At 35.7% G+C, this 14328-nt stretch overlaps 1 protein-coding gene across 6 annotated transcripts in view; it reads left to right on the top strand.

The window, feature by feature from the left end:
• Positions 1–14328, top strand: part of LOC131277238 (lysine-specific demethylase 6A-like) — a 228147-nt gene that overhangs the window by 88813 nt on the left and 125006 nt on the right. For all 6 annotated transcript variants that reach the window (XM_058291775.1, XM_058291776.1, XM_058291773.1 and 3 more), the window contains exon 6: positions 6083–6203. In XM_058291775.1, coding sequence (XP_058147758.1) covers positions 6083–6203 — 121 coding nt within the window. The remainder of the gene's footprint in view (positions 1–6082; positions 6204–14328) is intronic.

The following is a 14328-nucleotide window of genomic DNA, read 5'->3' as shown; positions in this document are numbered from 1 at the left end:
ACATAATAACTCTGCTAGTCACAAACACTATGATGTGCTCATTTTTATTCATTGACATAGTCATTTATTTAATTTGTGAAATGAGCTTGATGTCTGGGTTTCACAGGTTAATAATGAATTGTTGTGATTTGCTTCTCTGAAGACTGAAAGATGGTTATTTTTAAATCAGTAGTTACAATTGTTCTCTGGACACATGGACCATTTTTTATCCTGCAGAACTAATTTATATGAACTGCAGTGTAAGGATAGTGACAAAGAATTCCACAGTTTTGCGATTAGACAAGTGTATGTCCTCTTGGTCCATTTTCATATACTTAAGATTTATGAGCCCCATGTATATTGAACATAAATTGAAAGTGAATGAAGCCAGCATGGAATCAAAATATTAATTGTTATAGTATTTATGTGCTCATGTAAAGTTAGGCATTGGTAGTTGTAGAAGATGATTACGTCTTTTGATGCCTTATCAATATGTAATGTTCTCTTTGTTTCAGTTGCCCAACAAAGGAAATTCAGTGATACAGAGATAGTGTAGTGTCTGAAGTAATGAGTACTTTATGTTCTGGTGACTACTGTTTTCTTGAGTTTCTTCTCTGTTGAAATGAAAGGCAATTTCTTATGCCCTCTCTACCCTGACTATGTGATATTCTTTCTTATTGTTCATATGTACTTTTATGAATGCTGTGTTCCCTGCCCCCCCCACACACACCTTTTTTAATATACCTCAAGAAATAGAATAGCTTGAACAATTGCAGTTAGCATGACGGTAAGGAGTAAAATAAATTTAATTTATAAATTGGACCTAGATCTGATATATAAAAAATATAGCTGGTGTCAACGTTGCTTAGTGATTCTTCAGTATGGTGATAGGTATAGATTAAATTAGGAAAATGACCATGTTTCAGCTCAAGAGAACTTGGTAGGAAGAAGCAGTGAAGCCTGGAGTTCCAGTATTTTTGCATAAAGTAGTTCTTGAGACAAGCCAGTTTAACTGGAGAGGTGGCAGTGCCTGGGGATAATTTGGGATAGAGTTGAATGGGTCTTAATGACAGATCTTAAAGGCAACGGGGAGATTTGAGTTAAATAATGTGATGGTTCTTAGTAGTTAGGAACTTCATACCTAAAGAGCAATGGCTTGTTGCTAGGAAAGTCCTCAAATGACTTTTATTTCAGTAAGCTATTCACAAAGTTGGGTAACATAACCAATATTCTAGTTCCAAAACTTTTTCATCACCGTGAAAGGAAACCCAGTGCTTATTTTCCAGCCCATTCACATTCCCTCCCTCTGCCCCTGCAACCCTTTGCAACTGCTAATTCTGCTTCCTGTCTCTGCATTTACCCCTTCAGAATGGAATCTTTAAAATATGTGGCCTTTTATATATGATATCTTTCACCAGGCCTCATATTTTCAAGATTCAAACTCTCTCCCCTTCCCCATCATGGTAGCATGCTTTAGTACTTTATTCCTTTCTATGGCTAATAATTTTCCAGTGTGTGGATAATACCATGTTTTATTTATCCACTCATCAATTGGTGGACATTTGGGTTATTTCTGTCTTTTGGCCAGTATTAGGGGAAATAGGTTTCCTTGAATTTATTATTGGTTATTCATGTTCTTTTGCACCCCCTTTTCCCTTGTATTTCCTTTCTCTCAACTTCCACTTCACTACTGATTTCTTTCATTTTTCTTGCTGACTTCTACTCTTGTTCTTTTTCTTTCACATTTTTTATTCTGATTTGTCTTTTTTTTTCCTGGTACATGGATGTTAATTAGTTCTCGCCCATTCATTAAGAGTTTCCTAAACTATATCATGAAGTAATGTTAATTTAGAACGTTACTAGGCATTCTACCTTCTTATGGCCATTCTGTTCCAAATTTATTATACTTACATTTGCCAAGCTTAAATAATAGACTTGCTCATTATTTATCAGTGATAATCAATTGAGTGATACACTATTGTTACTGAATTTTTAAAATAGTTAAAATTTTTCAGCATAAAATTTTATTTGTGCCTTAATCTTAAGCAGAGAGAGTTGCATCCTAATTTAGAAATCTGCCAATATAATAACATATATTATGGAATATTACACATAAAGAAATACTCATGCAAACATCCCTTAGACCAAGAAATCAAACATTAGAATCCTGTGAGCCTTTTCCTGCCCTTTTCCAAAACACTATTTTTTAAATTGGCATTTTTCATTTCGTTTCTGAGTATAAATAATGTAGTTGTTCTCTTTGCAGCCTTTTTGGTGGTGTATGTTTACAATAGATTTTCTATTCTGATTATGTATGCTAACAGTATGTAGGATAACAGTAGAGATGATCAAGAGAATACCAACATACATTTTTTTTTTTTTTAATGGTTAATTTACTTTTATTTATTTTTTTTTTTGGATTTGGTAAGTACATCTTTGGGCACCTCTGCACCTCATAGACAATGGTCCACATCATGGCCCATACTCTCCTCCATTCCATCCAACATACATTTTTATTGTACCTTATGGACAGATAATTGTGTTGTTGTTTTACAATTTGAAGTTTATGACAACCCTCGTCAAGTCTTTGGTGCCATTTTTTAAACAGCCTGTGTTTACTTTGTGTCTCTGTCACAGCTGGTAATACAATATTTCAGACTTTTTCATTATTACATGTTATGGTGATCTCTGATCTTTGGTATTACATTGTAATTGTTTCGGGGTGCCAAGAACTGTACCCAGGTAAAATGGCAAAGTTAATCCATAAATGTTGAATATGTTCTGACTGCTCCACCAACTGCCATTTTCCCCATCTCTCTCCTCCCTCTCCTCATTCCCTGAGATAAAATAATACTGAAATTTGGCCAACTAATAAACACTTTAGTGGCACCTTATGGTTCAAGTGAAAGCAAGAACTGCATGCCTCTCACTTTAAAGAAAAGCCAGAAATGATTAAACTTAGTGAAGAGGCCATCAAAAGTTGGGATGGACCAAGAGTTAGGACTTCTGTACTGTTAGCCAAGTTGTGAATGCAAAGGAAAAGCTCTTGACAGGAAATTAAAGGTGAACACATAAATGATAAAGCAGCATCTGATAGCCTGTTGCTGATACGGGGGATATTTTAGTGGCCTGGATAGAAGATCAGACCAGCCACAACATTTCCATAAACCAAAACCTAACTCAAAGTAAGACCCTAACTCTCTTCAAATTTGTGAAGCCTGAGCAAGGTGAGGAAACTTCAGAAGAAAAGTTTGAAGCTAGCAGACGTTTTTTATTGAGATATAAGGAAAGAAATTGTCTCTATCGTAGAAAAATGCAAGGTGAAGCAGCAAATGCTGATGTAGCAGCTGTGGCAAGTTATCCAGAAGATCTAGCTAAGATAACCGATGAAAGTGACTGCACTAAATAATAGATTTTCCATGTAGAAAAAACAACCTTCAAATAAAAGAAAATGTTTTTATCTATGATTTCCATAGCGCTAAAGAATAAGTCAGTGCCAGACTTTAAAGCTTCAAAGGACAGGCTGACTCTCTTTTTAGGGGCTAATGCAGCTGACAATTTTAAGTTGAACCCAGTGCTAATTTACCATTCTAAAAATCCTAGGACCCTTAAGAATTATGCTCAGTCTATTCTGCCAGTGTTTTATAAATGGAATAGCAAGGCCTGGATGACAGCCACGTGTGTATACAGGATGGTTACTGAATATTTTAAGTCTCAATATTGAGACCTATTGCTCAAAAAAAAAAAAAAGGCAAAAAAGAAAAAAAGATTCCTTTCAAAATATTATTGCTCGTTGACAATGCACCTGGCTATCCAAGAAGTTTTGATGACAGTATACAATGAAATTAATGTTGTTTTCATGCCTGCTACCCCAACATTCATTCTGTAGCCCATATATGGATCAAGAAGTCATTTCTACCTTTCAGGTCTTATTATTGAAGAAATAACAATGCTTAAAGCTGTGACTGGATAATAGTAATTTCTGATATGGAACTGGGGAAAGTAAATTGAAAACCTTCTGGAAAGATTTCACCACTATAGGATATCTTTAAGAATATTCATGATTTCAGGAGGAGGTCAAAATGTCAACATTAACAAAAATTTGGACGGAGGTGAGACCAGTCCTCATGGAGGAATTCAGGATATCGGTGGAGCAAGTAACTGCTGCAGATACGATGGAATTTGCAAGAGAAGTAGAAATAGAAGAGAGCCTGAAGATGTGACTGAATTGCTGCAATCTCATGTTAAAATTTTAATAAAGATGGAGTTGTTTCTTGTATGGAAGGTGGTTTCTTAAAATAGAAACTACCCTGATGAAGATGCTGTTAACATTGTTTAAATGACAGCAAAAGGTTTAGATTATTACGTAATATTCATTGATAAAGCAACATCGGGATTTGAGATGACTGACTCCACAGTTTTTTTTAGACATAATGCTGGTGCATACTTAACAGACTTCAGTACAGTGTAGCATAACTTTAATGCACTGGAGCAACAAAAAATTCATATGACTTGCTTTACTGCAATATTTGTTCTTTTATGTTGGTCTGGAACCAAACCACATAAATATCCTCAAGGTACATCTGTGTAGGATCAGGGAGCTAGCCTTCTGCAAGGTTTTGAGAAAGTACATAAAGGATCTCGGCAGGTGTCCAGAAGTTTATTTAAAGTCTGATTGAGAGAATCATGAGAAGTCCCTTGGAATGAAAATGGTAATTTAAATGTCTTTTCCCAATTTCCGTGGTTCTCTTACCTTGCCTCCAACTAGTGACATCAGATAATAAAATATTTATGTATCTCATAGTTGCTTAAACATTTCTTTGGGAAATATTTATTCTACTTAGCAACTATTAAGATATTTTTGGACTCGGGTTACTGATATTCAAAATAGTTGTTTATCTTTTTGCATCTATCTTCATATCCATTTTCAAGAAAATAATCACAGGATACAAATAATAGTAACAATTTTCAAAATATATACAGTGAAAAATGTTCGTTTTCTATCCCTTGATTTTCTCCATTGATAACCAAGACCTTTTAAAATGCACAGTAATTAAGGCAGTATGGGGAAGCGGATATGGGTCAACCAACTGGGCTACTGTCTACTATATAGAAGGTCCAGGGTTTGCTATCCAGGGCTTCTGGTGAGAGCAACCTGGCCCACACAGCAAGCTGGCCCAAGCAGGAATGCCACCCTGTGCAGGAGTGCTGCCTTGCATGGGAATGCCAATCAGTATGGGAAGGCTGCACCTTGCACAGGGGCTGGATGACACAGAGAGGTGGCCCAGCAAGATGTCACAACAAGAGACACAGAAGAGAAAATAAGAAGACATAGCAGAACAGGGAGTTGAGGTGGCACAAGAGAGTAATTGCTTCTCTCCCACTCTGCAAGTTTCCAGGATTGGTTCCCAGAGCTGCCTAGTGAGAATACAAGCAGACACAGAAGAACATACAGCAAGTGGACACAGAGAACAGACAACAGGGGTGGGGGTTTGGGAGAAATAGATAAAATAAATCTTAAAAAAAAAAAAAAAGGTAATATGCATTTAGGACAAAGGTAGACTGATAGGCCAATAAAAATTGAGTTAGATCAGAAAAAGCAGAAGCACTTCCATGTCAATATAGGTCTTAATTTATGGCACAGGTGGCACTGCTGAAAAGTGAGATAAGAATGGTCTTTTATACCAATAGTGGTGCATTATAGGAAAAAATAAAACTGACCTCTGTTTTACTACATCTGTGTAATAATTTCCAGAAAGGTTGTATACTAAAAGTGTGAAAGACAGAAATACAAAGTTTCTAAAAGTATACTTAGAAGGAATAAACCATAACTAGAAATAACGCTCCTATTCCTTTGACCTTTTAAAAACGTTCCTATTCCCTCTTCCAGTAATGTTTCAGAAAAAAAAACAATTTAACACTGTTGAATCTTCAGATATTATTGAATAGTGGAGAAAAATTTCAACTTCTGCTTTTCATAAATGCCATTTTTATAAAGTGACATTTCCAGTAATATAGGGTAATTAGAATGTTTATTGTATTACAAATCAAAGTACATGTAAGTGTTGAAAACTTACAATTTCTTATGTCTGTATACTTTCAGGGCAATTAAAGCATTTCAGGAGGTGCTTTATGTTGATCCCAGCTTTTGTCGAGCCAAGGAAATTCATTTACGACTTGGGCTTATGTTCAAAGTGAATACAGACTATGAGTCTAGTTTAAAGGTAGGTGTTTGTGTTTTTTCCCTCATACATTCATTCCTTTAGTGTGCATATATGTTCATATATCTCTGTTTTTGTTGTTCTGGGAATTACTTCAGAAATTTGGAATTTAGGTTGGCATTTTCAAAATGTTTGAAATTAAAGATATGAGCTCAAAGATGAAAATGGTTGCTTTTCATGTTTTTACTTAGTTTTGGTGCTAAAACTTTGCACAGTATCTAATCAGTGCATTAAGTTCTTTTTTTCTGTTTTGTTTTGTTTTCAAACTTTTTAAGTGAGGTTTGTGTTTAGGAAAGGTAAAGGTTTTATTCTAATTCGAGCATCTAGGTCACCTCCATGAAATTAACTGGCTTTCATAGAGATGTGAGAGAATCGATTAATGATATGGTATCTCTCATCTAATCACAAACCTTTATGAGCCTCAGTAGAATTGTCCTCCTCTACTGGCAGGATATTTTCATAGTAAAATTATATATAGGATAGTTATTATGTAAGATTAATATTATTGGGAAAATAATTTTTTAAATTATTTTAATTCAAATGCTAACTTGATATCCCTCTAAATTTTCATTTTGCGGGGAGCTCAAGCAGTTGAGCATCTGCCTCCCACATGGGAGGTCCCTGGTTTGGTTCCAGATGCCTCTTAAAGAAAACAAAACAAACAGCAACAAAACAAACGAAAAAACCAACTAAGGGGAGCTGATGTGGTTCAGTCAGTGGTTGAGTGCCAGTTTCCTATTTGTGAGAACAGGTTCAATTCCTGGTCCCTGGTCCCTCAAAAAACGACAACAAAAAAAGACATTTTCTTAGAAATTATTGGTTTGTTTGAGCCATCATTTTTTGTTTTCTAGGGCTTTTAAGGAGGATAGGGCTTCCTTGCATTTAACAATAGCATTGTTTTTTGAATGAATTTGAGGTGCTGGGAATTAATATAAGGTGTTGTGGACTTCAAAATTATTTCTTTCACAGTTATCTGTATTAAAAAAAAAAAACTTGACTTTAAAGCAAGGAGTGAGGAGTACTGAAGAGTAGCTTGCACTTTAAAGTCACTAACATGGATGTGCTAAATAGAGTTTTTTTGAAAACTATGTGGCTAAGGTCCCAAAGACCCCATTAGGATTGAATCATTAGAGGGGGTCATAAATTCAGGAAAGCTGTTCTGTTCACATTTAAGATTTATTATAGAAGAAGAATACAGATTAATATCATTAAAGGAAAAAGACTTTTGATATAGGGAAGAGTCTAGGAAGGACCAGGACAAGATTACAGTTGTCCTCTGTGGAGTCATACAGAAACAATTTTCTCAGAAACTGTGTGCGACGATAGATATAAAGTGTTTTTAACCTGGGAAGCTTAGCTGAATGTTGTTATCCACTTTTTTAAAAAAGATTTACTTTATTTATTTATTTCTCCCCACCCCTCCTTGTTTGCATTTGATGTGTCTGTTCATTGCATACTTGTCTTATTTTAGCATCTGGAACTGAACCCACGACCTCCCATGTGGTAGGTGGGAGCTCAATCTCTTGAGCCACATCCTTTCCCCCACTATTTTTACTAGGGGTTGGTCACATGGAGTGCTTAAATTGCTGACCTTAGTTTCTCATGCTCTGGTGCCTCTAGATGTCAAAGTAGTACCATGAGGATCATAGTCTCACAATAAATCACATTGCTAGCTTAAACTACCTGGCATGGGTCAGTGTTCCATGTAGAAACAGTACATTGCAAGGTATTCCTGGAGCTTATAGGTTATTTTCTAGGAAGGGATAGATCTTCCTCTGCTTTACTGTATATGATAGTTATGTGTCTTAATTGCTCTAGATTTTTAAAGTAGAAAATTAGTCAAACTTTCTGCCTTTTCTGAGTTTAGAAAAGAATGGTATAGATGATACACAGATATTCAACCCAAAATTGTTGTAATTAGACTGAAGAATTTATTTATTTATTTTTATTTTTCCTTTCTTTATTTTTTTAATGTTACATTAAAAAAAAATGAGGTCCCCAATATACCCCCCACCCCCCTCACCCCACTCTTCCCATAACAACAACCTCCTGCATCATCATGAGACATTCATTGCACTTGGTGAACACATCTCTAAGCACTGCTGCACAACGTGATCAATGGTCCACATTATAGTTTGCACTCTCCCCCAGTCCCCGTTGTGGTCCATGGAAGAACGTGCAATGTCTAGCATCTGTCCCTGCAGGACAATTCCAAGTCCTGAAAATGCCCCCACATCACATCTCTTCTTAGACTGAAGGATTTAGATCATACAGTGGTCAAGATGTGTGCAGCTGTGATTACTATTTTCAGTAATTTATTTTAATATCTATATAAATGAATGTATATTATGAATTCTGAAGGAGATATATAAGGTAATTTTGTTATTGTAGTCATTATTCTTTTTCCTTTTTTCTTTCTATTTTCAGCATATAATACATGATGAATACCTAGTATGTACCATTGTATATATTTTTTCTTGCCCATATAATCCTATAAAGACAAAAATAGGTTCATAGTATGAATTAGTTTATATCTTGTTTTTTTAACCAGAAGTATGCCATAGATATCCCTGTGTGTAAGCATATAACTCTTAATCATCATTAATGTAGAATCTGTCTGTTCCAAAAATTATTGTTGTTAATGGACCCAATATTTTACCCCTGGTTGAGTAGCTCATTATCCCAATATCATTGATTAACTTATCTTTCATATATTAAATTCTTATATATCATACATTGGTTTTATTTTCAGTTTCTTCTTTACAGTATATTTGGTAACAGAGGCTTTGAATTGTTTTCCTATTCTTCTTTTTGGGATAGTTCCAGCATTTATTCTTTAATAATAAATATAATATTGATACATAATATGTTAAAAATGCACTATTAAAAAATACACTATTGGAATTCAAGTTTCAAGTACATCCTTAGGCATACATTAATACTATAGGAACTGTATGTATCAACATTGTTCTACCATCCAAGGATATGGTACATCTTTTATTTCTGTGTACTGTGTTTTGTATTTTTTCTTTAATTATTTAAAAAGTTAATAATAATTTTTTCCCTACTGGAGAAGTTGTGGGTTTACAGAACAATCATGAATAAATACAAGAGTCCCATAAACTGGTCCATCGCCAACACCTTGCATTGGTGTGGTATATGTGTTAGAATTGAAGATAACATGTGTTTTTCTGTTTTTGTTTGTTTTTAAATTCATTTTACTATTAATTATGTCCATGGTTTAACTGAGGTTTCACTGTTTACTGCAGTTCCATGGATTTACATATTTATTTATTTTTTATTTGGTTTTTAAAATTTTTCTTTTTGGATTTTTTAATTTTAAATTTTTATACTGTTAAAATATATATAATCTAACTTTTAATCATATTCACATATAGTATCTTTCTGTGTTGTTAACAATGTTGTGCTACAATTATCATCTTATTACCAAAACATTTCCTTTATATCAAAATAGGAACCTTGTACTTTTTAAGCCTTAAATTCCTATTCCCTATACCTACGCATCCTTTGGTAATCAACACTCTACATTCTGACTCTTGAGTGAGCTCAAATCAGTGAGTTCATACAATATTTATCATTTTGTGCTTGTTTTTTTTTTTTCACATCAACATGACGTGTTCAAGTTTTATTCATGCTATTTTATATCTCAGGATTTCATTCCTCTTTACAGCCAAATAGTATTCCAGTGGATGTATATACCATATTGTATTTATCCATTCTTCAGTTGATGGACACTTGGGTTCGTTTCCATCTATTAGCAATTGTGAATAATGCCACTATGAATATTGGTGTGCAAATATTTGAGTCCTTGCTTTCAATTCTTTTTGGTATATAACTAGTAGTGGCATTACCAGGTCACATGATAGTTTTATATTTAGCTTTGTGAAGAACTGCCAGAGAGGTTATACCATTTTACATTGCTACCAGCAATGAATGAGTGTTCCTATTTCTCAGTGTCCGCTCTCTTATTATTTTCACATTTTTAAAGAGTAACAATTTTAATTGGTAAAATGGTATCTCATTGTGATTTTGATTTGCATTTCCGGGATGTCTAATGATGTTGAGCAGCTTTTCGTGTGTTTGTCACCATATGTATGTCTTTTGGAGAGATGTCTGTTCAAGTCTTCTCGGGCTTCTTGTTTGGTTGAAGGATTTCTTTATATGTGCTAGATATTAATCCCTTATCAGATAGGTGGTTTCCAATTTTTTTTTTTCTCATTGTGTAGGTTGTTTTTCACTTTCATGATAAGCCCTTTGAGAACCAAAATTTTTTTAGTTTGAGGAGTTCCCATTTGTCTCTTTTTTCCTTTGGTGCTTTTGCTTTGAGTATGAAGTTTAAGAAACTGTTGCTTAAGGTTTTAAGATGTTTGCCTATGTTTTCCTCTATGAGTTTAATACTTCTAACTCAACTGTTTAGTTCTTCAGTCCATTTTGAGTTAGTTTTTAAAATAAAACTTATTTAAGTATATCATTTTTACATGAATATATATATTCAATAAGAGTATAGTAAAAGTTGTGAACTTAGAAAACAAATGTACGTATCATCATACAGGGTACCTGCATTAGTCAGCCAAAGAGGTGCTGATGGAAAATACCAGAAATTGGTTTATTTTTATAAAGGGTATTTATACCTTTTATAAAAGAGCTTACAGATACCAGGCCATAAAGCATAAGTTACTTCCCTCAACAAAATCTATTTGGAGCAAGACACCTGCCAATGTCTGTAAGAGGTCGAGCTTGCTTTACTCTGGCTTCAAGTTTCTTTCCTTCCTGGGGATGGTTTTTCTTTTCTCTGTGAGCTTACTTCCCAGGGCTCCAACTTAAGTCTTCAGCATCAAATGGCAACATCAGAAACCCTCAACTCTGTTCTTTGCCATGCCTTTTATCTGTGAGTCCCCACCCCTCGGGGACTCAATGCCCTAATTATAACTCAATCGTGTCCAGGTACAGATCAGATTACAGGCATAATCCAGTATCTTTTTTTGGAATTCATAACCATATCAAACTGCTACAGTACCCATGTATCACCCTACGACTAGTACCTTGTGTTGTTGTGAAACAGTAGTTACAAACTATGAAAGAGCATTGTTAAAATGTTACCACTAACTATATAGTCCATATCTTACAATGGTGTCCTTTATATCCTTGGTTAGATTTCTTAAGTATTTTAGTTGCTGTTGAGATTGGATTTTTTTTCATAATTTCTGTTTCTGTTTCTGAGTGTTCATTTCAAATAGAAACACTAATGATTTCTGAGTGTTGATCTTGTATCTTGTCACTTGCTGAATTTATATATTAGCTCTAAGAGCTTTGCTTTAGATTTTTCAGGATTTATTCCATCTGTGATCAAATCTGCAAATAGAGAAATTTTAGTTCTTCTTTTCTATTTGGATGTCTTTTTTTTTTTCGCTTTTTCTTGCCTAACTGTCCTGGTAGGAACTTCAGTACAATATTGAATAACAGTGGTGTGTCTGTGGGCACCCTTTTCTTATTTCTGACCTTAGTGAGAGAATGCTTTCAATCTTGCACCATTAGGTAAGATATTAATCTTGGGCTTTTCATATATTCCCTTCATCATGTTACAGAAGTTTCCTTCTGTTTCTAGGGCTCTGAATAGTTTTATCAAGAAAGGTTGTTGTATTTATTTACTTATGTTTAGGGAGAATTTCTTAATCTCTCCCTTAATTTTAAAGGAGAATCTTGCCAGGTATACAGTTCTTGGCCAACAGTTTTTTCTGACTAGAAACTGGCACTCAGTCTTATTGGGATTACCTTTTATGTAACTACTTTGCTTTTCTCTTGCAGCTTTCAGAACTCTCTTCATGTCCTTGCATTATTGTGTTAACTGATATTTGATGAGGTGTATTTTTCTTTATATTTATCCTGTTTAGTTTTCTCTGAGCTTTTTGGATGTACATATTCATCATATCTTTCGGTAAATTTGAGAAGTTCGGAGTCATTGTTCCTTTGACTATCTTTCTGCCTCTTTTTCTCATTTTTCTTGCTCTGGAACTCCCCTCACACGTATATTGGTATGCTTGGTGGTACTCTGTCACTGTCAGGTTATTTTTACTTTACTTCTTTATTCTTTCTGCTTCTGAGCCTGACTCATATTAAGTGTTTTGTCTTCAAGTTCACCAATTCATTTTTCTGCTCACTGCAATCTCTTTTTGAAATGCTCTTGAATATAAGTTATTTAAATTATTGTAGTCTTTATCTCCAGTAGTTCTGTTTGGTTCCTTTTTAAAATTTCCAACTCCTTACTTAGACTTCATTGCTCATTCACTGTTTTCTTCATATCTTGTAGTTCTTTCCCTTTCTTGAACTCCTTAAGCATTTTTTTTCCCTCTCCTCTTCCCCGTTCCCCCAGTTGTCTGCTGACTGTTTCCATTTGCTGTCTGTTCTTCTGTGTATGCTTGTATTCTTGTCAGTGGCACCTGGAATCTCTGCCTCTTTTTGTTGCATCATCTTGCTGCATCAGCTCTCTTGTGTGTGCGGTGCCACTCTGGGCAGCCTGCGCTTTCTTTGTGTAGGGTGGCTCTCCTTACTTGGCGCATTCCTTGCATATGGGGCTTCCCAACTTGGGGACAACTCTGTGTGGCATGGCACTCCTTGCGCATATCCGTACTCTGCGTGGGCTAGCTCACCACATGGGTCAGGAGGCTCTGGGTTTGAACCTTGGACCTCCCATATGGTAGGTGGAAGCTCTATCTTTTAAGCTAAATCCTCTTCCCTTAAGCATTTTTAAGATAATTTTTTAAGGGCTTTGTTCAGTGTATTCACATTCTTATCTTCTTTGTTGGCTTTATCTGTATTTTTATCCTCTTCCTTTGAAAGGGCCATCATTTTCTGTTCCTTTTTTTGTTTTGTACTCTGGTGTTGCATACTGCACATTTTTATATTCTCAAGTGTTATCTATAGCATATACTCCCTGGGATTTCTGTTTCTTGATTTTGTAACAAGCTGCTTTTAAGACAGATTTTTGTGAGTTATTTTGGAATTTCTCCTTTTTATAGGAGTTCCTCCTTCCAGGAGAGGAACCTCTCTCTCCTAGTATTTTCATTGGCAGGCTTTTTCCCAAACAGACTACCTATATAGTTTTTTACACTCCTTTTGTTTGTGTCATGCTGCTTTTGCCTGGAGGGCAAATTCTCGGAGGAGCGTCATCATAGGGAGGACTTTTCCAGTTTGTTTCTTCCCAGCCAAAATTGACCTAGGGAACCAGGAGCGGGCATGTACCAGCTCCAAGGTGCCCTGGTACATGCTCTGGTACATGGAAAGGTGGTGAGAAAGAAAGCCCAAAACTTTCTCTACCAGCTCCAGGAATATGAGCTTTCAGGGCCTTCCCAGCAAATGTAGCCCTTCAGCTAACAGTCCCCCAGAACCCAACAGAAGTGCTGCTGCTTTAAATTTCCACCACCTCCATCCTTGTCTGGGTAGGATTAAAACAATGGCTGCCCAGGTTTTGTCCAGGGAGGGGTTGGATGAATGATTATGCTATTCTGCAGGCCCTCAGAGCCCTGATACTAGGTATAGAATTTGCATTTGTGAATCACAAGCAGTGTTTAGTGATAAAGCATGCACACCCCTGACTTTGGAAAGAGGATTTTTATGTACCTTTCGTCCATAGTGGCTAGCCAGTTTCTGGACTCCATAGGGGTCTGCCACAGAGTGGGGGTGTTGCAGCAAAGCCAGGAGTTCTGAACAATAGAAACTCACGACTGGTACTCCAGAAAAGTGGATGAACAGTTTTATTACACACAGGCCCAGAGGAGAATCAGTCTCCAAATTCTGAGTGCTGTTTTTCAGTTCCCATAGATTTATATAGGATTTCAGGTGCAATCAACGTAACTTGTTCATTTGCTAAGTCGTTGCTATGCGAAATTTTGCAAGCCGGAGAGGCAGAATGCAACTGCAAGGCTGATTTACAGAAGTGGAGAAGGGGGAGTCACTCCTTTGATATCTTCCTACTAGGCCATGGTTTTGCAGGCTGATTTACAGAAACAGGGGCAGGAGTTATTTATTTAATGTTCTCCTGAAGGCCATGTCCTTACAGGCTGATCCACAGAAGCAGGGGCAGGAGTGACTTGTTAGATATTTTTGCAAG

The sequence above is a fragment of the Dasypus novemcinctus genome, chromosome X (genome assembly GCF_030445035.2).
Source record: "Dasypus novemcinctus isolate mDasNov1 chromosome X, mDasNov1.1.hap2, whole genome shotgun sequence".
NCBI lineage: Eukaryota > Metazoa > Chordata > Mammalia > Cingulata > Dasypodidae > Dasypus > Dasypus novemcinctus.
The sequence above is the reverse complement of the archived record's forward strand: the minus strand, read 5'-3'. Positions and strand labels throughout refer to the sequence as shown.